Source organism: Electrophorus electricus, chromosome 23, assembly GCF_013358815.1.
Source record: "Electrophorus electricus isolate fEleEle1 chromosome 23, fEleEle1.pri, whole genome shotgun sequence".
Taxonomy (NCBI): domain Eukaryota; kingdom Metazoa; phylum Chordata; class Actinopteri; order Gymnotiformes; family Gymnotidae; genus Electrophorus; species Electrophorus electricus.
Genome location: NC_049557.1, coordinates 4683626 through 4706658, shown reverse-complemented (window position 1 = coordinate 4706658; position 23033 = coordinate 4683626). Strand labels below are relative to the sequence as shown.

At 39.4% G+C, this 23033-nt stretch overlaps 3 protein-coding genes across 10 annotated transcripts; 1 reads left to right on the top strand and 2 right to left on the bottom strand.

The window, feature by feature from the left end:
• The first annotated feature begins 132 nt into the window (after window positions 1–132).
• si:ch211-198n5.11 (methylcrotonoyl-coenzyme A carboxylase 2) lies at window positions 133–5994 on the top strand. Of its 5 annotated transcripts, none has more exons than XM_027016037.2 (13): window positions 133–261; window positions 760–844; window positions 1024–1220; window positions 1385–1563; window positions 1652–1732; window positions 1895–2073; window positions 2588–2780; window positions 2876–2967; window positions 4027–4183; window positions 4773–4895; window positions 5008–5132; window positions 5298–5379; window positions 5741–5994. In XM_027016037.2, the coding sequence occupies exons 2-13, from the start codon at window positions 813–815 to the stop codon at window positions 5825–5827; spliced, it is 1527 nt and encodes a 508-aa protein (XP_026871838.2). In that variant the 5' UTR covers window positions 133–261; window positions 760–812; the 3' UTR covers window positions 5828–5994. The 5 variants fall into 5 exon arrangements, with proteins under 5 accessions (XP_026871838.2, XP_026871836.2, XP_026871835.2 ...); XM_027016035.2 differs by having other exon boundaries at window positions 760–858; XM_027016034.2 differs by having other exon boundaries at window positions 577–788.
• On the bottom strand, window positions 5302–11567 carry LOC113581111 (retinoid isomerohydrolase RPE65). 4 transcript variants are annotated; one of them, XM_035522014.1, is made up of 15 exons: window positions 11548–11567; window positions 11206–11288; window positions 10830–10980; window positions 9877–9984; window positions 9648–9789; window positions 9140–9287; window positions 8976–9057; window positions 8710–8842; window positions 8487–8626; window positions 7805–7934; window positions 6919–7033; window positions 6670–6785; window positions 6465–6576; window positions 6179–6334; window positions 5302–5389 (listed from the first exon to the last, which is right to left on the bottom strand). In XM_035522014.1, the coding sequence occupies exons 1-14, from the start codon at window positions 11556–11558 to the stop codon at window positions 6186–6188; spliced, it is 1620 nt and encodes a 539-aa protein (XP_035377907.1). In that variant the 5' UTR covers window positions 11559–11567; the 3' UTR covers window positions 5302–5389; window positions 6179–6185. The 4 variants fall into 4 exon arrangements, with proteins under 4 accessions (XP_035377907.1, XP_026871840.2, XP_035377908.1 ...); XM_027016039.2 differs by having other exon boundaries at window positions 6670–6764; XM_035522015.1 differs by lacking the exon at window positions 5302–5389 and adding an exon at window positions 5533–5670.
• A 1591-nt stretch (window positions 11568–13158) lies between these two features.
• depdc1a (DEP domain containing 1a) lies at window positions 13159–20609 on the bottom strand. The gene is made up of 11 exons (XM_027016051.2): window positions 20396–20609; window positions 19858–20123; window positions 19617–19749; window positions 19393–19514; window positions 19078–19208; window positions 18947–18994; window positions 18148–18285; window positions 15898–16070; window positions 15450–15623; window positions 14821–15006; window positions 13159–14692 (listed from the first exon to the last, which is right to left on the bottom strand). The coding sequence occupies exons 1-11, from the start codon at window positions 20513–20515 to the stop codon at window positions 14549–14551; spliced, it is 1635 nt and encodes a 544-aa protein (XP_026871852.2). The 5' UTR covers window positions 20516–20609; the 3' UTR covers window positions 13159–14548.
• Between the last annotated feature and the right edge of the window lie 2424 nt (window positions 20610–23033).

The following is a 23033-nucleotide window of genomic DNA, read 5'->3' as shown; positions in this document are numbered from 1 at the left end:
CCTGCACTTTGTGCCGCGCAGTCCACGTAACCTGACGGTCCTGGATCTCTGGATCGCTGTTCCAGCCACGTTATTGGTTCGGCGCGGCACTATTCTCAATATCATTGGCTCGTCGTGGTGTGCGTCAGAACATGGGTGTAATGCGTCCTGTCGACGTCGAGTCCACCATCTAAGACGTTTCTATCGAGAAAAGTTATTTCGAGACAATTATCGTATTATCGCTCTGCCCTACTTGTTTGTAATGTACCGTTGCATACCAGGGTAAGAATATACAGATTTTGCACACCACATAAACGATCTACTGTATGTTTATGTCTACTTAATATAACAATAACAACTCATTTGCCCACTACATAGCAAGATAGCTAGCGTTAGCTAACTAGTATAAACAAAGTAGCTGCAATGGCCAGCTACCTAGGTTAACTAAGTTAGTATGATTATCTAGCTATCTAATACAGTGGCTATTTGAAGAACACAGTTTTAAAGGTATTTAAGTAATCTTTGTGAAAGCTCATAACATCACAACAGAAAATCTGCTGTCCTTTAAAATAACAGTCGGTCTTTTCATTTTAACAGCATATTCCGACTGAATGGGGGGAGACGTCTTGCAAATAAATCATGCTTCCAGTCATTTTCGTTTTTAGACGGGTGCATACATATAACGCCATACAGACCAGTGCAACCTGTGACAGATATTCTGCAGCAGCCCTGGACACGCAAGCCAGTGTTCTGCCGTTTTATGAGCTCCTGTACGCGCAGGTTGCCCAGCGCCTTTCCAGTAATAGACGGTGCGTTTCAGCCAATACACAGCCATGTCTTTGAAGCAAATTTACGGAACAGTCAGGTGTGTCAACAAAGGTATGAGTAAATTAGAGACATGAAATGTTTGGTTTTAACTGTTACTCTTTAATACAGATCATTCTAACTACATAGTCAAGAACATAACGCTGGACTGTAAAATGTTTTTCATTCAGTCAAGTCACATTGAACATCTACTTCATTCAAGATTATTTATATGTCCAGGTACATGGAACTCAAAAAGGAAGTGTCAAAGGGGGGTGGTGAAAAGGCTATTGCCCGACACACACAGAAGAAACAGAAGATTCTAGTCAGAGACAGACTACATAAATTGTTGGATGATCAAGATTACCTAGAACTTTCTCCCTTTGCTGGGCTGGGTTTACCCTATGGGAACATTCCGTCAGCTGGTTGTATCACAGGTACCTAACTGAACTAATAGAAAATTGGCTTGTAAATGTAGAAAAAAAACAAAAAACTATAATGTTTGCAGTTTATGATGATCTAAAGGTCTAATATTTTACCTAATTGCATCGTGTTTTTCTTAGTGTACAAATAATGACAAATTGGTGTTTTTTACTTACAGGCATTGGTAAAATTAATGGGCTTTGGTGTGTGTTCATTGCTAATGATGCCACAGTAAAGGGAGGCACATCATTCCCTATCACAGTAAAGAAACAAGTCCGGGCGCAAGAAGTGGCCATTCAGAATCGTCTGCCTTGTGTATATTTGGTTGACAGTGGTGGTGCCTTCTTACCACTTCAGGTACGTTTTACATTTAAATTCTTAATCTTTATCATGATGACAATAGCTCATTATAAATAACGTTTACAAAAATCTTTTAATCTTTCAGTCAGACATCTTCCCTGATAAGAATCACGGTGGACGTATTTTTTACAATGAAGCTATAATGTCAGCATTAAAGATTCCACAGGTATTACGAATAAAAAAAGAAACTTATTTTGTGACTTATATTTGCGTACTAATGTACATGTTCTTTCTGTTGTGTTTTACACTTTGGAGTATGCAGATGTTACTGTTTAATTTTTATTCACAGTATGTTAGTGAGTTCTGTCATTTTGTGCATGACCTGCAGGTGGCAGTAGTTTGTGGGTCGTGCACAGCAGGTGGAGCTTATGTCCCCATGATGGCAGAGGAGGCGGTAATGGTGCACAGAATAGGGACCATATTTTTAGGTGGTCCACCCCTAGTTAAAGCCGCCACAGGTGAAGATGTGTCTCCTGAGGATCTTGGAGGGGCCAGGTTGCACTCAGAGTGAGTTACTCAGTATAATCGGAAAATAGACCCACATCTAAGCTGCACCAAGCTGCTTATTATATATGCAATCTTTAAGAAAGCTAAACAGCTGTACAAAACCTTTTTTCTTTTTAGATGGAAAAAACCAAATACCAGTACTAACCACATTTCCACATACAATAAGTTCTGTATGGATTTGAATGTGGGCTTAAATAGATGGAGTGTTAACGGCATTCTTATTTGAATAGATGGCATGTAGCCCTCATTGGTTAGGTTATCCCCTAAAGTTGTGAGAGATCAGTCACTATATCTGAGCGTTGGAGCATACCCCAACACACTCTGTCTGCGACTTTTTTTTTTTTTTTTGGACGAGCAAAGGTAAGAGGTTTACCATCATCTGTATTGTATTGCTGTTAAGGTGTTGAGCAGCAGTTGATCTAGAGGCATGCAAGCTATCTGCTATTACCTAACAAAAAATTGTGTTGGGTGTGATGAATTGCAGTAATTTTGAATGACTTTGCTCTTGTGCCAGGGTGAGTGGCTGCGTGGACCATTTTGCTGCGGTGGAGAATGAGGCGTACGAGTGTACCAGGAACATCATCTCCACTCTCAACTTTGAGCTTCCAGGGGAGGGGGATATAGAGTCTGAGGAGCCAGTGCACAGCATGGAGGAGCTCATGGGCTTTGCACCACGCAGCTACCATTACAGCATGGATATCAGACTGGTGAGGTGAACACTCACTACATGCATTCACATTCAGACCCAGGAAAAGAGATGTTTGTCTTAAGAGTATTCCTGCTCCTCTTCTCCCACTTTTAGATCGTGAGTCGTCTGATTGATGGTAGTAGGTTCCAGGAATTCAAGGCTCGCTATGGTACCACTCTCGTCACTGGGTTTGCCAGAATCGAAGGGTAAGAGTTGTAGGTTTAACTTGGCAACTACCATCTGCCCACGGAATAAGATGAAAATACTATGCTGATGGATCAACCTTTGTATACACAGCCTATGGGTTCCCTCACACACTCCCTCACACAGAAAAAACCTCTCCAAGTGAATTTGTTCGTAATGAGTTTGTAATGTGTGTGTGTGTGTGTGTGTGTGTGTGTGTGTGTGTGTATTTTATATGAATGAACCAGTAAAACACTAACCTATGTGAGTCGAGGAGAGGTCACATCCCGATTTAGCTCCTGGTCCTTGAGAAGGTGCTGGGTCTATCAGAAGCTAAAATTGTTGAAAGACTAATGTAAAAAAAATTAAACAGTTTATTTCAAACTAAATAGTGATGATTGTTGCCAAAGCCAGTCATGTTGGTTCTTACATAGTCAAGATTAAGATGCTTTAATGAGAGTTTGGTCATGGTGATATCAGTACCAGAGTGAAAACTAACCCTGAAGGCATGGCACCATTTCCCTGTACTGATTTAATGTAAACATCTAAATATACAGCTTGGTGAAGGAAAATTGATCTGGTTTAGGTCAAAGGAATACTGTGGCTGTCCCAAGTTTTATTGCACATGCAATATCATAAATACATGAATCAGGCCTTTGGGCTATACAAGAGTTCCTAAAATTATGTTAATTCCAGATCTCTGTAGTCAGTTAGTTTTAAATTTAGTTAAAATATATTTAAGACAAGGCAATATTTCCATCACTGAACAAGTCATTGAATTTACGTTGAGTAAATCTAAATTGGCTGGAAGAAACAGGTAGAATCCAATTTAAAATAGGGGATTTTTACATATTGGGCCTTGTAAGGAAAGGTCTAGAGATGTGAAATGCTGTCAAAGTTGTACTGATCAGCTTTAAGGTTGATATTACTGAGTTTCAGCACTGATCAGCTTCAAGTGCGATGCTGACAGGTCTTAGCAGTTGGATTGTTATGGCAGCAGAATGTACTGGTTTAGATGGCTTAAAACAAAGATGCTTAGAACTATATACTGAGGGAACGCTTTTTTATTCCTGTTTTACCAGACATCAGGTTGGCATTGTTGCAAACAATGGAGAGTTAACATATGAAGCCTCTCTAAAAGGTACCCATTTTGTTCAGCTGTGTGACCAGAGGGACATCCCTCTCATCTTTCTTCAGAACACAGCCCCTGAGCCTGACCATACACTCACACAAGGCAAGGTGAAGCAGCACCACCAACGGATGGAGTTCACATTCTTAAACAAGCTTTTATATGAATAAGTAAATAAAGAAATAAATGTAAAAAGGTTTAAGCGCATCCACTAGTTTCAGTTAAGCAATTTCAGTCGGTTAGATACTAAAGCACGACTTGATGGGCCATTTTAATCTTATAACGATGACCCTGCCGCTACAAGTTCACAGTGTGACTCAATACTAAATCTTAACCATTTAGTTTAGTAGTCTACTTGCATTTATTAATCTAGCCAAGTCACGTTCTTTAGTGTAAACCCTCTAACTGACAACATCAGTGGTGTTGTAGGTCCAAGACCTTTCATAGTTATTGTTTGTGTTTCTTGAATGTAGCCTGCATCAGTTATTGCAGGGTTAATGTTGGTTATTTTAGAGCCAGAGTGGTAGAAAAGACAGTGTACTCAAGAAAGTGCTAAAATGTGGTTCAAGTAGTGCTGAAATGTAGTTAATGTCTATAAGCTGTTTTGCTTTATATACAAAATACACAGTTTTTCCTGTGCTAACTACATGTTTGTAGTTTATTCATTCATTCGTTTGTTTCTACATCTGCCTCTCTCAGGCAGAGTCCCACAGTAATAAACTCAAAGCTCAGGGAACCATGATGTCTGCTGTGGCCTGTGCTTCTTCTCCTAAGATCACTGTGGTCATTGGTGGCTGTCATGGTGTTGACAGCTATGCCATGGTCAGTACCACAACTCATTGCACATTAATTTATTATTTAATGGCCTCTGAATACAAAATATTTCAAAATAGTGTTGTTAATACATTTTACATCTGAATTTGTTTCATTTTAGTGTGGAAGAGCTTTTGACCCCAACTTCTTGTTTCTGTGGCCCAATGCTAAAGTTTCAATTTTGGCCCCAGACTTTGCCGGAGCCCTGGTCCATAACAAAGACAAGGCCATGAGCATTAATGAGCAGTAAGAGGCGCTTGTTCTGCGTTTGTTTAATCGTCCAGAGGATAGCTGAAGGCAAACGAGTATTTGTAGGACCTTAGTAGTGTCACTCTTGTCTTACCAAGGCTTAACATTTTTTGATCATTTATATAAAATTATATAGATTATTGCTTTTCTGCTTCTGTGCAGGCTAAAAGAAGAGAGCTCAGCATTCTACTCATCAAGCAGGCTCTGGGATGATGGAGTGATCCTTCCACAAGACACCAGGAAGGTAAAACACCCTGTAAAAATAAACATACATTAACTCATCTGATGCCAAGTCAACTTATGATGAATTATGTAACAGCTCTGTGATGATGCACATTTGTCCTTCTTACACTAATCTTATGAGATGTGTATTTTAAAAGATGTGCAGACTGGAATTTATATCAAATTTAAATGACAAAGTGGAGGGAATCCAGAGATACCTCACTCAAAGTCCAGCTTGTCTGTATTGTATTTGATTAAAATCAGATGGGGGATTCCCCAATGGGGATAGACAACAGAAATATCTTTGAAATACCTGATAAGAAAACAGACCCCAAACTTATCTCATTATCTTAAAATGCTGAATTGTGTGTTTGTTTTCATAGGTATTGAGCAAATGCTTGAAAATAATCAAGCAACAGGAATATCAGATGGGTGGAAAGAAGCAGAAATCTCCCCTTTTTCGAATGTAACACTATATCTGCAAGAGCTGTGTCACTGGAAAGGCTTTTTATAGGATTGCGTACAGCCATAAGGATTTTTGTTGTTTATACTATACTTTTTCCTGTAAACTACCAATTAAAAGCAATGTATTGTCATTGGTGCTTAAAAATATATAAAAATTCAGCGTACCTGAAAATTAATGTTAGCAGCATTTATGTCCTCAGCAACAACAACAACAACAACAAAAATCTGACATTTGATTGCATAATTGAAATCTCAAAGGAAACCTTCATAACCTTTACATTTAGTTTAGCATTTTGCGGGAACTGTGGTTAGCACAACCTTTAAACTACTAGCAGTTTGTAAAACATCATATATACCTTGGATTTAGGCCTTGAACATGCCGTGAAAGGTAACTGGAATGATGACATCCACCGATGCACGTGCTACCTCAGTTAGATCAGTAGCACTGAGTATTAGGAGGTAGGCTGGATGTTGGGTAGATCCTGGATTTACTACAATGCTCAGAAGAACACCTTAGAACACATAAAGGACGTAGTATGTACCCCAGTAACTTAATTAGCATACTTAACTTCCTAATCTGTTAATGGTTAAGTGGTGATGAAAAGAATTAACTACTCAGTTACTTGGGCTCATGATATTTACCATCATCTTCACCTTGTGCGTCTGGAGTTTGCACAAACAAAGGCTCAGATGGATACGAATCTGGTTCCTGCCAAGCCCAGGTCTCCTTGCTCTTCACATTGAGCTTACAAATCTGTGTTTCATAACATGTAATATCCACCACTAAGTGCACATAGCAGGAGTTGTAGCCATTTGCAAAACATTTTTAGTCTTTTACCATACCCACCCGATCAGGGATAAAGTGGTTCAGTCCAAGTCCATAGGCAAAAGTGTAGTCTTTGCCAGAGTGTTTTCTGTAGTTGATCTGAGGAAACTCAAAAGCTGGTGTATGTAAATTTTTACCTACATTTTAATCGTGATATAAACAATATAGAATATTATTTCAAGATGTCTTTAGATTAGAAGAGTATCTGAGTTGATTAAACTGCTGTTCATGGCTGTACTGGTTTCCTGTTTGAACCGGTTGAATATTTACCCTGCCTTGGTGCAGAGAAAAGAACCTCAGGTTCTAGCCAAACCGTCCCCTCACTGCCCATGACTGCAGTGGCAGTGGTATATGGCAATGAGATCATGTTCTTTCCTGGCTCTTCCTGTCAGTCAATGAGCAAACAAACACACACATGGCAAACCATTATACCATAACCTGAGAGTCCTGAGTACCTGTTTATACATTTCATTCAAAATATGCTTTATATTCAGGAGCGTATGTATTCTAAATGGAAATGCTGTAGATTTATTTGGTGACACACAATAATGTGATGCAATGAAAAAAATAATATTTTTCACAAATTATTCCCTTGCCCGGTAGGTGTCTAAACAAGTACATTTCTTACCCTGTAGCTGTCTAGAGGAAATGCATATCTTACCTGGTAGATGTCAAGAGGAAGCACATGTCTTACCCTGTAGCTGTCTAGAGGAAATGCATATCTTAACCGGTAGATGTCAAGAGGAAGCACATATCTTATCCTGTAGCTGTCTAGAGGAAATGCATATCTTACCCGGTAGATGTCAAGAGGAAGCACATATCTTACCCTGTAGCTGTCTAGAGGAAATGCATATCTTACCCGGTAGATGTCAAGAGGAAGCACATATCTTACCCTGTAGCTGCCTAGAGGAAATGCATATCTTACCCGGGAGATGTCTAGAGGAAGCACATATCTTACCCTGTAGCTGTCTAGAGGAAATGCATATCTTACCCGGTAGATGTCTAGAGGAAGCACATATCTTACCCGGTAGATGTCTAGAGGAAGCACATATCTTACCCAGTAGATGTCTAGAGGAAGCACATATCTTACCCGGTAGATGTCTAGAGGAAGCACATATCTTACCCAGTAGATGTCTAGAGGAAGCACATATCTTACCCGGTAGATGTCTAGAGGAAGCACATATCTTCGTACTTCTGGCTGTGGTGCTCTCATTGCAGTTTTTTTCACCTCCTCCCAGTTCTGCTTTAGGTTTGCCAAGTACAAGTAGTTATACACGAACTCGTACCTGTGAGTGAAAGGCCCAGCTGTATCAGCTTGGTCCTGAAGGCCAATGGAAATGCGACCTACAAAACGGTTTTGAATATCTGTCTCCTTTTTCACACCCTTAGCCCCATTTGTAATTCCTGTTTACACTCACCACCAACAATCAAATGCTGAGTGTTATACTAACATGGTATTGGCACTATAGTGAGTTGTGTAGGTATTAGTGCATCATTACTACAGTTTGTATATGTCAGGGCCACTGTCTGCCAGTCAAATATATTCCACCAGCAACACTCCTGTGTTTAGAAATTGACCATTTAGATGGAGTTGGAGGATAGCTTATCATGCATCATACCAGCTTGTATAACAGATGGGTTATAGTATCTAACTACAAACATGTGAAACATGTATTTCTAATAAATAATAAATACATGTTTTAATAAAGTGGGTGGGTATATGTTTTTTTTCCTTCTTTTTAATCAATCTTTTCAGTAAATCATTTAATCTTACTTGGTGTTTGTGGACAACAATGGTTCATTTTACAAAACAAATAAATAGATCAAGAGCAGATCACCCTTTCCAGGTGCACAGGTCCACCACTATGAAACCTTGGTCTTCATAACAGTTTATGTGATGAAAGAGATTGAAGGCAGATGCCCTGAATTTGTGGCCAATATATTCTCCAGGATGTTTGGCAGCCAAATGAAACCATGTCTGGACAGAGAATATAAATACGCTTTAAGTCACATAAAATACGAAGATAAAATGTCAAGCCAAATGACTGAAAGATAACTTACTCCCATCTTGTCATTTGACTCAAAGCAGTCCATATAATTTGTCCCTGTGATACTCCAGCAACTCAAGAATTTCAAGAGGTTAATCTTTATCGGGGTCTCAACGAACACAAAGTACTTCTCTGTCATACCAAAGCTAAAATTGGGAGGAACAAGGATTATCATTGCTGTTTTTGGGGATATAATAAGCCAATAAAATAGAAATTCTGTGTTTTTCTAGAATTGCTGCAGAAGTAACATTCATTTTTCAGCACAAATATTTAGCTTACCTGTGAACATAAGATGGCTTGAATCTCTCACTGCTGGGGAACTGCACCACAACTTTGGACTTTTCAATTGGATCAGATTTGTCTGAGTAACAAACACAATCCTATAATAACAACATACTAATAAATCTTAATAACAATGTCTATAAACTAAGTGTCAAACTAACCTTTCTGTGATGGGGGGATTTTGACAATGTTATAAGCCAATGACAAATTCTTCCCAAAACAGTTTCCAATGTTGTACACTGTGCCATCTTGTTCAATGTGTGGATGTGCAGTTGCACCATTGATTGAGACATAATTGCACAAGTCTACCTATAAAGAAATAGATTTATATTCTTATTACGCAGATTTACATTCTTATTAGACTTAACAAGCTTTATTTATATAGTGCTTTTCATATATAATAAAAGCTCAAAAATAAAGTATTAACATGTATGGCATTTGATAGATGCTCTTTTCCACACTGATTTACATATTTGTCAGTATGAGAGTATGTGTGGTCCCTGGGAATCAAACCCATGATCGTGTTGTTACTACACCATGCTTTACTTGTTCTCCTGCTACAAACTACTATTAATATGCTATACTTATGTAGTATTTTTGACTCAGAATGTTGCCTTTTAAAATTGTACTGTATCCAGGTAATACGGCAAAACACAAATTGTGACTAACCTTTTTTATTGTTTCCAGTGTGTCTGGATTTACTTTGGTAATAAAGTTGGTCTCTGTGCAAGCATAGAAGTCTTCACCAATTGGGATCACATTCACTAGGCAGTTGTCTGTTACTTCAATGCCTTGGAAGTAAGTGAAAAACCTATTGTACCCAAACACAATATAAGTAAACAAGGTATTCTAAAATTTGATTCAATTTCTTCATATAAAAATGCTTTATAAAGCAAACCTGGAGAAGATGTTTTTGCAAGGATCTGGATAGGCTGCAGTGCCAAATTCAGTGATCACAATCCTTTTCTCTGTCAGAGCACGCACATAAGCATCCGTTCTGATAAACCTGTAGTTAAATATTTGGTAAATGAAGGAGTAATTTACTACAGGATAATATAATTCCACAGATCAAATTCTGTCTGTTTTTGACTGTTTTTTCTAAGTGAGCAAATGGCCTCTCTCTACAAATCCTCTACCAAGTAATTTTGAGAGATTATCCATGTTATGAATTGTAGCTCTGGAGAGTGTACCAAGTGAAATAGATAGGACACATGAAATCTTAAGTGAAAATATGTCTTTGCACAACTGAGAATATCTTAAACTAGTCAATGAGTCTCATTGGATTTCTGTCATTTTGGGTCTAAAGACTATAGGCAGTCTTGTGCAGTAGAGAAATCCATTTTTAGGCTGATACTTCATAAATACTGTTATAAGATACATGTATATTTAAGTAAAATGACATTTTGAAAGAGAAAATAAGTAATTTGGGCACATGGAAGTAGAGCATTTTATAACTAATGAGTTAAAACTAGACAATTTCTGTAATTTTAGACAGCTGGGAGCAGATCAAGTTCAAGTTTTGTTTGTTACAAACAGGGGATGTGCAATGTACATTCTTTGCAGTAAAAAGTTCGGATACAAATCTTTGAGCTACAAATAGCATCACAACATATACATCATAGCATTGTCACAATCATCTATCACAGACGTCGTAAACCAGACAGAAGATAAAATACAATAAGCAAGAGACAGTGGTGGCAATATTTACAAGCAGTAAACACAAGTCTGTGGATTGTGAAATATTGAGTTAGGGAGCTGGTATGTCCAATTCAAGTAATTTAAACAATCTAAGATCAGTAGTTATAAAGTTAGCACTTACTAAAACTTGGAGACAAAAAATGTAGGCTGTACTTGCGATAATAAGTGACATGCCCAGCCTTCAGGTCGAACTTGTGCATGAGTGCCTGGCCATCAAAGAGGTGGAGGAAGGGTTCATCTCCGATCTCGAAGAGTCCAGGGCCCAGACGAAGCAGACTGCCATGTAGCCATGCTGGAATTTCCCCTGCGAGAAGCCACAGACACTTTTACCAAGCAAATTCTTAAACCCTTGAGCTATTATAAAACTGAAAATAAAACCCCAACAGATAAACTTGGATACAAGTTAAAAGTGAGACTCATAACTTAAATTTACTATATGTAAATTATGTAATCTATATGTAGCATATATATTTCAGTGCTTGAATTTATAATAAGAAACATAACACTTAAGTTTCTGAAAAAGACAAACCAGTGACTTGGGCAGGTGTGGGCTCAGCGAACTCCTCACATGTCTCAAAAAGCTTTTTGTATCCGCCAGCAGGATGCTCGGTTCTGGAAGTGAAGTAAATGACCAGAAAAGGTCCCAAAGAACCATGTAGCGTAGGATATTTTCATCAGGTGACTCAGATACAAGCATCCCAGCATGGCTAGCAACGTTTGCATTTTACAGTAAAAATGTCTTAGGTCATATGTATGTTACAGCATGAACTTAAAACAAAATTTTACAGTTAACAAGGGTACCATGAGTAAAACTGTCATCACTCAGACATTCCAAAACAGAAATGCAACATAAATTTTTCTGCTCACTCACCGGCTAACCATGTTGATCTGGGCATGAGAGAAAGAAATGCAGAAATTCATGTCTTTGTAGATAAAGAATGCAAGTGATCTCCCAGGCAACCAAAAAACACTGAACAAAACCTCCTTTGTGCCCAGATTATGGGTAGTTCAATGTGTGGTCCTTCTCAGGGAAGCCTTGCAGTTCTAATTTCAAACAACATGACACATTTTCTGAAGGGATGCGAATGAATTTAAGTCATAAGGATGCTGAAGTGCCAGGTGAGGAATCTGCGTCAGTTCTGTATGATTGGTATCAAATAAATGACATTATGACACTGCAAGGGAACAGAAGAACAGCCTTTGCTCCTTTGGGAAAATCCAGCCAAACTACTGAGAACAAGAGTGGTAAATACTGTGGTTTAATTAAAATATTTTTGTTGACTCTGTGGATTTGTCTGTGCATTTTCAAAAAACAACAAAAAATAACACAAAGGAAATAACAGAGAGGTAAAATACTGCTTAAAATCAAACCCATTTGGCTAGGTGTGGGCATAGTTCTAATAGAAGAACATTTGATTGACAGGCCACTGTCAGACTCACATCAGGGGTAAGAGCAGAGTTCTGGCACTAGATAAGCCTCATTCATGGGTGCTGATAGAATGGTAGGTTTCTGTTTTTTCCCCTTTAACAATAGGCTTAGACACAAATGGCTATCCTCTCTGAAGGGGATATCCCCTTTGACTTCACTGTAAAATAATTTAGTACTAACTACCTTCAGGTCTTCCTGTAGTTAATGTTGCCTACATTAAGTATATATTTATGGAAGCTTTATTCCACAATAAGACACACCGATTTTACATCAAAAGGGTGTAATTCTGGCAAAATACATCAATCATTTATTAAACATTTGAATAGCATTCACAGGTCACATGTATATGTGTGCCCAGAAGAGCAAATTTAATCTAATTGGAAAGAAATTAGGGCTTTTGGGTCACTTTTTTTTTAGCCTAACCATGTTTAACTACTACAGATCAGAGTGCACCCACCCAGTCCTTGGGACCAGAGTGCACATCTGTGCTTGCAGCACACCTGTGCAAGGTATTCGGCTTAAGGATGGCTTAATGGCTTCATTTTGCAGTGTTGGGAACCATGATGAATCTAAAGTTCAAGCCACCTGATGTACTGAATTAAGAAACACTACTAGACCACAGTTTAATTATTGCTGGGATTATACCTCTTTTCTGTGAAGCATCACTAGCTTTGTCTCAAGTGCTGCTTTTATGTTTAAATGAATGCAACAAGAATTCCCCCCCCCCCCCCCAAAGAAAAGCACCCAAAATGTTTAAAGATTAAAATTATTGATGTCAAAATAATTTTTACATAAAACAAACAGCAAAATGCAGTTAATATTACTGATCGTGTCTGTGAAAGCTGTGTGAGAATGTGAAAGGGATTAATCTCTTTTGCTCTAGCTTTAGTATACAGAATCAGCCAGGCTCAGAGCAGCATGGAATTCATCACCATTTCTTCTCTTTTGTTAACAGAGAGAATTAACTTAACAGCTCACTGACAAAAGAGCCAATTCATAGGACAAAACAGCACACATTCATAGGGAACCAAGCTTTATTCACAGGTTTCTTGCATAGCACAAATTAAGCAGAAATTCCACACCAAATCAGTATATATTCTGACAGAATTAACATTGTATTGTAAATACTTATTCAATACATGTTCTCAACTAAATTATAGAACTTGAACTGCCACCCACGCACACACACATACGCAGACCCACCCACACACACACACACACACACACACACACACACACACACACGGCAGTTAAAGCCTATGATTTTTGGGATGCCTGACCAAAGAGTACAGTAACGGGAAAAACAAAAAAAGTCATATATAAAATTATATGCAGGTCTGTTAAAAACATTAGATTGTCAAGATGCATCAACTGTTGTGGTAACACCTCGCTTAATAAGTGAGATAAACAGTGCAAAATCACTTCCATCCCATAGAGGGATAAAAAGACCGAAGGTCTGAGGTGTCCAGTCCCTTGCCTTTACTTCTGCTGGACAGGCTTAATTTACAAGCAGGCTAACAAATCCCACGGTCATGAAATAACCCTCCAAAATATGTCAGTTAAACATGATCACATAACAGAATTATAGCATGCCAATTCAGACTGAATCACGTCCTTAATAAAAGAAACACAGCCCAGAAATTAACCTGCCAGATATTATGCATGGCATTTAAGAACACTTAAAATGAAACACTTAAAAGTTAAAATATAGGGGTAAAAATGTACTTGCAGAAACAAAAAAAATTATAAGATGAAAAAGAATAAATAAAGCAAACCTGAAACAACTACACAATACACTATACTAACAATAAACAAGACATACCTTCATTTCACTTACAGCCTTGCTTCGGTTAAACAAATTGGGTTAATCTTATTGTAAACATTTAATGTGAGTTTCACTTGCCTGACGTTCCAAGTAGTTGTTTGTACACAGGACTCAGTCTCCCAAAAGCATCACAGAGTTAATTCTATTTAAAAAACCAAAAGTTCAAAATGACCTTCAATACAATTTTGGAAAAGACTGACCCCAGGCTGTTGTCCGAGTCTCCCAACAATGAATGCGTTTGAAATAAATAGTAATTAAATGAAGAGAGACATTAGAAGACATGAAAAGTCAAATGTATTAAAACACTAATATTCTACACCCATAACTGAAGTAGCTGGCATGACACTCAAACACTTAATCCCAGGCTATACTCTAAATCATTTGTTCTCCCAATCCTGGAAATCCCATGCACTGCACAGGCTCTACTCTAACACACCTGAATCCACATAGAGGGTATCCAGGACAGAGTAAAGACCACTGGGGGGGGAAATCAAATCAATGACAAATCCCTGAACTGCATGTACAAAAACACCTCATTTAGCTATAAAGTGTTTTTCACAAAACAAATAGGACATTCTGTATGTACAACGGTACACACATGCACGCACTCTGAGGTTTTCAGTTTCGAATACTGAATGCTCTAGTCTTCTTCATGCCAATCAACATTGGCGGTTTGATCTTTGGTTTATTTGTAAAAAGTTGCGCCTCACTCTCCGTGGTGGGGAAGCGGCGAGAGTAGATATCAGGATACTCCTTCTGAAACTGAGAAGACAATATGGGTATAACCGCACAATCCAACAGTGTGAAAACCATTATGAGACGTATTCAGATGTTGCACATTCAAATCAGGCAAGCCCCCGACCCAAACACGCATTTCGTAGGCATGTTACCAGTTTGAGCTTCTTTTTCTTCTCCTTGGCCAACATGGCTTTGTCCTTGATGAGGCTTTCCAGAAGGTCGGAGACGGCCGCCTGAGACAAGGACAACTTCTGCTCCTCAAACTCCTGCATGCTGATCTGCCTGCAGAATGAGTAGGTTGGCACTGTGACGCCGGAACCCACACCAGGGTGTCTCACCTATGAGGGACAAGAGGATCCATTTGTAAACGAATCACTGAACTGATCAGTTTTACAAGCCTTTGGTGTAGAATTATATACCTGCTATGACCATTTGATAATGGAATTGATTGTAAACCATAAGTGTAAACTATACAATGCTTGCAGGTTATCCATCAAAGGGCATTATGGTTTATTAGTAAGCTAAACGACGATTTCCTTCTCAAAATAGGAAACCTCAAAGATTTCCATTCATCACTGCAGAGAAATGCAGGACAAAAATATTGAGTTAGAAAGCTGACAAGATTTCCTCCAGACATCGCTCTTATTCCAACTCTTTACACTAGCACAAATCTAAGAGTGGATTTACTATAAATCAGATTATCTTAAATGGTACATGACTCATGAATGAAAACATTTAGCCCTTGCTCTGGGTGACGCCCAGAAAGATTGTGTTGCATCACCTGTGATCTGAGGTAAGCAATATGGTCCTCAACAGCATTACGCAGGTACAAAGGCACTTGCATGACCTCCTGATGATGGTCCATGAGGAAGGACAGCAACCTGGTGGCCAATAGCTCATCCAGATCCATATCCTCCTCGCAGCTCAATACACAGCGAGAAAATGTTTGCACCAACTAGACACACACACACACACACACACACACACACACACACACACACACACACACGTTTTATGCACTACATAAATACATTTCTTTATTCATTAGCTGAAGAAAAAAAGGAGGGTAAAAACAAAGCATTTCCCAAAGGCAGAACAAAAGTAATTTAACCATTACATTACATTACAATAACTGTGTCTGTTAACTGCTAAGTGCAAGATGATGTGTGCAGAACACTGTTTAACAGTAGCTGGCAGCGACGGAGGTGCACAGGGCTGTCAATGCTCACCAGCGTGCGGGTGCTAATGACGTCGTGCAGCTGTGGCATGTCCACGTTCTGGCTCATGCGCGAGACCATGCGCAGGAGCAGCTGCAGCTTGCGGCGAGAGGCGGGTGGGAGGAGCAGGGTGCAGAGCTGTAGGGCTTCGATGGCTAGGCGCTCCAACGCCGGCTGCAGCAAGGCTGCCCAACAAGCAGAAAGAACATAGTAAAGGTGGGACTTTTCACAGCGTAACAATACAGCACAGCCCATATTAGATAGGAAATGAGAGAAAATAAGAGAATGTCACCTAGTATTCAACCCAGCTGGTAATCAGCATAACTAACTAAATCATATTGAATGTCAGTTACTCAGAGTTAAACAAATGCTTATGTAGTACATGAGGCAGGATGTATTAAAGAAAGCTTTGTGTAGGTCATACACAACACAACTGAGTTTGTGTTGAGGAGGAATATCAGAAAAACATGCAGGTCAACTGAAAATCTTTCCAATCTGTTTACAAGCTGCAGCAAACACACAATCATTGTAGATATGTCTTTACATCAAAAATTATATTTAAAGAGAAGTAGATTGTTTTGAAAATCCATTGATAATTGTTTAAAACAACCATTTTAAAATACCAAAACTAACTGGATTGATAACATGCAAAAGAAGAGAAATTATTGTTAATAAGAATGCTACGAGATGTGTCACGTGTGTTAGAAAAGACTGTTAGACAACATGCACAGAGCCACAAACAACATAAATGCAGGAAGCTCACATCCTGGTGGTGTTGTGGACAGACTCATGCAGGCCTTACTTTGCTCAGGACTCAGGCGACGTGCAACAGAAGACACTGAAGGGAGAGCGGGCACAGGCCTGCACAGATCCAGAGAGCTGTGACAGCGTCTGGTCAGAGCTGGCCCTATGCCCACATCCAAGCAGCTTCCATGCAAACGGTCCGAGCCGAGACCTCTGAGGCTAATGGTGGAGGAGAAGTCTGGTCTCATAGTGATTTCTGCTACTGGAGCATTTATGCTAAAGGTGCTGGCAGACATCGGCGCGTGCTCCGCTACATTGACCAGGTCAAGGCAGTTTCCGATGCTTCTGGGGCGGGGCCTGAAGGCTCTGTGGTCGGTTGGGTGGTCCAAGGGAAGATGTGAGCTCAAGTTGTTGCTACTGTTTTGAGAGAAGTGCATGTCACCAGCCCCACCCGCAGAGGCGTCAGAGGAGGGGCTGGCCCTGGAGGAAGAACCCTGACCTTCAGATTTAGGATCCATAGCTTCTGGAGAACTGGTTTGGGAGGATGTACGGTCACTGCTATTAGTCCTGGAGGATGAACAGTCACTGCCATTAGTCCTGCAGGAGGTGAGGCTCTCGGCCGACCTGAAGAGCTCACGTTTTGAGCACGAATCAGCCGATTCATCCAGGATTCTCTCCAGGGAACAGCTTCTGGGCCGAAACCTGCTAACTGGAGCACCGGTGTTGGAGCGTGCTCTTGGGGCTGCAGACCGGGTCTTTACTTTGGTGGTGAGCACCTCTCTCATGGGAGACTCATCCTCCTCAAAGGACTGCTTTCTGATCAAGCTCAGCAAGAGGCATTCGGTGGAGCGGAAGAGCCTGGCGTTGTTCAGGTGAGGGGCTTTGGCTGGCTGCTGACAGCTTGGCTCTTCTAAATTTTTGCGCTTTCCCCGCTGAATTCTAGGAGCCGTGACGTAGCCACACAAAACTAGCAAAGGACCAAATAAAGCATGAACAACCAAGCAGACAAGGACGCTGGGGAAAGAGGAAGTACTTGCACACAAAACACACAAAGGTTAGTTTAACAAAAAAAGGTGTACGGCATCAAAAGCAGTTCGACATGCGCAATCTGTTAATCTGGGACAACTTCACTTCGACAGGGAAAAAAAAACCAAAAAAAAAGTTAATCCATTTTAGTATTTTATCCCTCTTACTCTTATTGCCATTTCACTGCTGTGATCTGATACTGGTAATGACAATAAATAAACAGTGTCTGGCATTATTTTTCATTTAGAGGGATAAAATGTGAGTGTGGGGAAAAAAACCCGAAAAGTTTAAATGAGCAGCATCCCTCATTCTTCAAAAGGTCACAACGAACGTGTTAGAATAGCAGTGAGGACCGAAACGTTTACACTAGATCCACAACCAGGCTCAGTCAGCTAACTGGTAATGCGTGTTGTTGTAGATATAAGAGAGACAATACGACAGGGCTTATAACAGGCTGACAAATATATACATACAGCCGACTTCCACACATACCCAGGATGTTAACAAACAACTCGTAGTACTGAAAGGTAAGAAGCGGCTGAGGGAGACTGCAGAAGTAGTCAGAGACCGTTCTGAAGACGTCTCTCTCAAAGCCTGGATAAGACGGCTGGGTTGAATCAAACTTTGGCCCTTCAAATGTCAATAAAAAAGAAGCATAGAATAAACAAATGCACAGGGAGAAAGAACACATTTTAATGTATCTATGGTGCTAATTTACTGACACTTTATAAAAGGGTGTTTGGCACCTAACCACATAATTGCAAAATTATTTTGTGCAACATCACACAGCTACAATAAAAAACAAAATACAAAAATTAACAGAGAAGGGCACTGAAAGCTTCATTTATTTATTGATAATCATTTACTACCTAGGCTGAAATTTAAATGGCCTTTAGTACATTTTTAGTTTTCCAACCCAACAACAAAACTTCAGCAACCTCTTTCCAGCAAGTATCAAAGATCAGTTTGACCGGTTACTTAGATGTTTTAAGGGAACAATACTCTTAGAAGGCAAGACCTTTGCCTAACTAACTACAAAGCTGTAATTTTAGCACAAACAGCACAGCACATTACCCCAAGAACACCACCATCATGGCCAAATATGGTGGAGGGATTTCTCTCTTCATATATTACCAAACAAAGGCATGGCAGAGGATACTGCTGACTAAAGACCTACCACCAAGTAAGAGTATCTAAAATCACTTTTAGTGACATCAGTGTGAGCTTTACTATGAACATGTAGGCTATTAACTATTATATCATTGAAGATTTGAATTGTATTCATACTTACAGTTTGCAAGACATTTCATAGCAGACAAAACCCAATGGGGCAGATCATCTGTAAATAAAAACATTAGGCTCTGAGCATGACCACAGCAAATGTGTGTTCCAGCGCCACGACACTGAGCTTTATTTCCTTACCCATTCTATCTTCTAGAGCAACAACTCCATGCTTGTTGACTTTGGTCATGTTATAAATAATGAAGTGAGGACAGACTTGTGCTGGATTCAAAATATCATCCAAGGAGGGCAAACCCAACATCTTCTGTAAACTGATGAAATACAACAACATAACATTGTAAAATAATACAACAACACAGACCATGTCTTTATAACAACAAAGCTTCCTGCACAAGAGCAATGCAGCAAACAAATTCAAGTTTTAATCTTTGTCAGTCATTTAAAGCTTTACGGTGCCAATTTGGTCCCATTTCTGCCTTCTTCTGTGTAACTTACTGTGTTAATGTTACAGTCTTCCAGATGTCCTGAATGTCTTCCTCTGTGATATCTCTATAGTCCACAGTCTCATCTGATGGTGTGCCAGTGGGTGCATCTTCTGCTGGTGGAGCTATATTTTCCTGTGGGGCAGTGTGCGCAATTGGATCACAGAAAGATGCAGAAATCCTATGAGAATTCATTAATTAAATTAAAAAATAAAAATCACTGTGACCTGGACTCACTTGGATTTCTTGAGCAAATTTCTTTGAACCTCTTAACTTGAAGAAACCTTCTTTTTCCTTTAAAATCACACTCTTTCCCCTTATACTTTGAGGACAAACAGGAACTGGCTTCAGTGGGGATGTAGATGGAAACCTGCAAACATTCTTCTATAAAAACAGGCCCAAGCACTGTCCCTTTTCCATCAGAAATTTCCACATTTAAGTAAATAGTGTATAATAGATATCGCTATATCCAGCCTACCTGTACAGAACACTGTTGTCTTCCAGATGTTCCAAACCCCATCGTCCTTTTACATCCTCAATAACATGATTTTTTAAAAATTTCTTCATCAGCTGAACAGTCTGTTGCCTAGTGACTTCTGGCCCAAAATTGCTGTTGCTCCTCAGAAGTTCGTGCAACCAGTCAACGGCTGCAGTTGCGGTAAAGCAATTCGTGTAAACCTTGAAGTGCTGCCGATGTTTTTTCAGAGGCATTCCCGCTCGGAAAAGTTTAGTCACTTCATTCCACTACAAAAACATATGAAAATTCAGTGTTGATTGTTACTGGTCTGTCCTTCCCAAATGAATGCCATTTTCAACACCGAGATCATAGCATATTAAAACGAGCCGGGTATGCACGTTAAATTACAACTAAATGGCACAAATTGTACAAACTAAGGGTGCACGGACCATGTTGATGCCTAAAAGCAACAAAACAACCAGCTAGCTCCACATCGAGATATGTTGGCCAGCTAAAATGTAATTAGCTAGCCAGCAAATTAGCCAGATTGATTTCTTACCAGTTTAGTGGCTCTGTATGGACCGGGTGTGATAATATGCGTGTCCATCGAGACGGTGCCACTGACATCCGAGACAAAATGGCTTGATAACGATACGCTTAAATGTGTAATATCTGTCATTTATTTATACACAAACAGTACTTCACGACTTCCAGCCAAGTCGAAACGACAAAACAATCTCGCTAGCTAGCCAGCTAACTAGCAGAAATCTTAACCCAGGTTCCCACACCAAGCGTATCGTTTGAAATTAAGTGGTTGTCTCAGGGAGACTTCTGATTGGATCGCTTGTTAAACACGTGATTAAGTTGCCCCACCCACCACCTTATGCGCTACCATGTACAAGGCTATCCATAATAAACGATTAATATGTCCTATAAATATAATTTTCGTTACTGCGCATTTTTATGTTGTAGGAAACGGGCTTTCCGTAGTAATGGGAGCGATAAATAGGATACACAGGGTGTATAAAGATTATCTTAAATCGTAAATTACGCTATGTGAAAATGTCAAGCATCAAGGTTTTAAACCTGATCCGGGCAGCTACTAGAAGCCATTGAAGGGAGCACAGCAGTGGAGTGACATGTGTGAACTTCGGAAGATTGAAGACCAGTCGTGCTGCTGCATTCTGGACAAGCCGTAGACTTCTGATGGCTCTTAGAGGAACACCAGCAAGTATTGAATTGCAGTAGTCTATCTTTGAGATTACAAGAAACTGCCCAAGTTCCTGGGCAGCTCCCTGCAAGAGAAAAGGCTGAATCCTTCGTATGTTACAAAGGATAAATCTGCAAGCCCGGGTCAGATTTGAAACATGAGTTGAGAATGACAAATGGTTGTCCACAGTTATGCCCAGGCTATGAGCTATCTATCTATCTATATACAGTGTATATATATACTTAATCTAGTCTGCAGCTGAATGAATTTACTTTACAATAAAACTGTTCCTTGAAAGCCAGCACATGGGTAAGGAATTGAAAAGCAACCAGGGACACCTGCTGAAGCTTTATGCTGTGAAGTAAGTCGATATGAACATAGAGATGTGCATCTGAATAGAGTTCCAAATGAAATCAGCATGCGGCACACAGCACATGACATTCTAACTGGGAATCTGCGGTGTAGTTTTATGGGAACGAATAAAGTCTCCTAGGTAACGTGTATCTAAAATTTTTAAAGTATTATTTTAAACACTATATAAAAATGGTAATTCCAATATGGGAGACCGGGTGCAGTGTTCAGTCGTGTACAAAAGTTTTGAGACTGACAAATTTTGGTTTTCACAACATTTACTGTCTCAGTTTTTTAGATCCTTTTGTCAGATGTTTATATGGTATAGTGAAGTACAATTAAAAGCATTTCATACATTTTTAAACTTTTTATTGACAAATACATCCATTTGAAGAAAAGAGGTAATATTTACTGTGTTGCCCCTTTAAGACTTCTGTAATTCCCCTTGGCATGCCAAATATCAGCTTTTGGGCAAACATTGCCAATATATATTATGAGGGAAAATGCTTAATGCTTGCTTAAAGGAGGAAGTAAGAAATATGTGATCTTTATGTGACCTTTGCCCTCATCTTGACCAGTCTGCAAGAAAGGCGAGTAGAAAAGTGATGGAGTATGACAGTTATCACTTAACTGTTGCTGGGCAGGGGTGCAGCAGCAGAGAGTAACAACTAGCTTTTAGCAGGAAAGAATGTTCAAGGACAGTTGAGATGCCTGCTGCCTGGAATCACGAGATCAGCTCATGAGAGAACAACAGGGAATGGTAGGGGTATATGAATTCATGTGAGAGAGAAGTTTGAGGCTTTTCTCCCTCGATGCATAAGGGACAGAACCAATAAAGCTCCCTCATCTGCACATCTGGCTTGAGTCCTATTGATTTTTCTTCCACAATATATATATATATATATATATATAAATATAGACACACATACACACACACACACACACTTCGAATACTTCGAACCTAAAGTACGGCTCGGCTTGAAATACCTGGCTTCATGGACGACAAGCATCGAGACTGTCCTGGCTCCAAGATGGTGGAATGAACTCCCACTTGCTGTCCCTTGCGGTCTTCAAATGCAGACTGATGACACATCTATTTGCAGAATATTTAAAGGACAACTGACACTGCTCCCATATTGACTGACTAAATTAGTACTTATTGTAAGGTACTATTTATGTTGTTTAACAAACTCTAGCACTTATTGTTTATTGCACTTATCATTGTTTAAGATAGACCTTATGTATTTTGTACTTCTAGGTATCAGCATTGATCCCTGTATTCTACAGTATTCTAGTTCATTGGTATGTTGGACTCTAATCTACTGTACTGTACTAGGATATTTTATGAGTAAATGACAGAGCACTTTTGTAAGTCGCTCTGGATAAGAGCGTCTGCTAAATGTCATAAATGTAAATGCAAATGTGATTAAATTAATTTTCATGGCAAGGAATGACTTTGCAATTAATTGTAATTCATCTCATTACTCTTCACAATCTAGAGTTAATGCAAATTTCTACAATAAAAGCTGAAGCAGCAAACTTTGTGAAAACCAAAATTTGTGCTAGTCTCAAAACCTTTGGCCGCGACTGAAGAGCTAGAATAGAATGAAATGACAAATATTTCTCATCATTAACC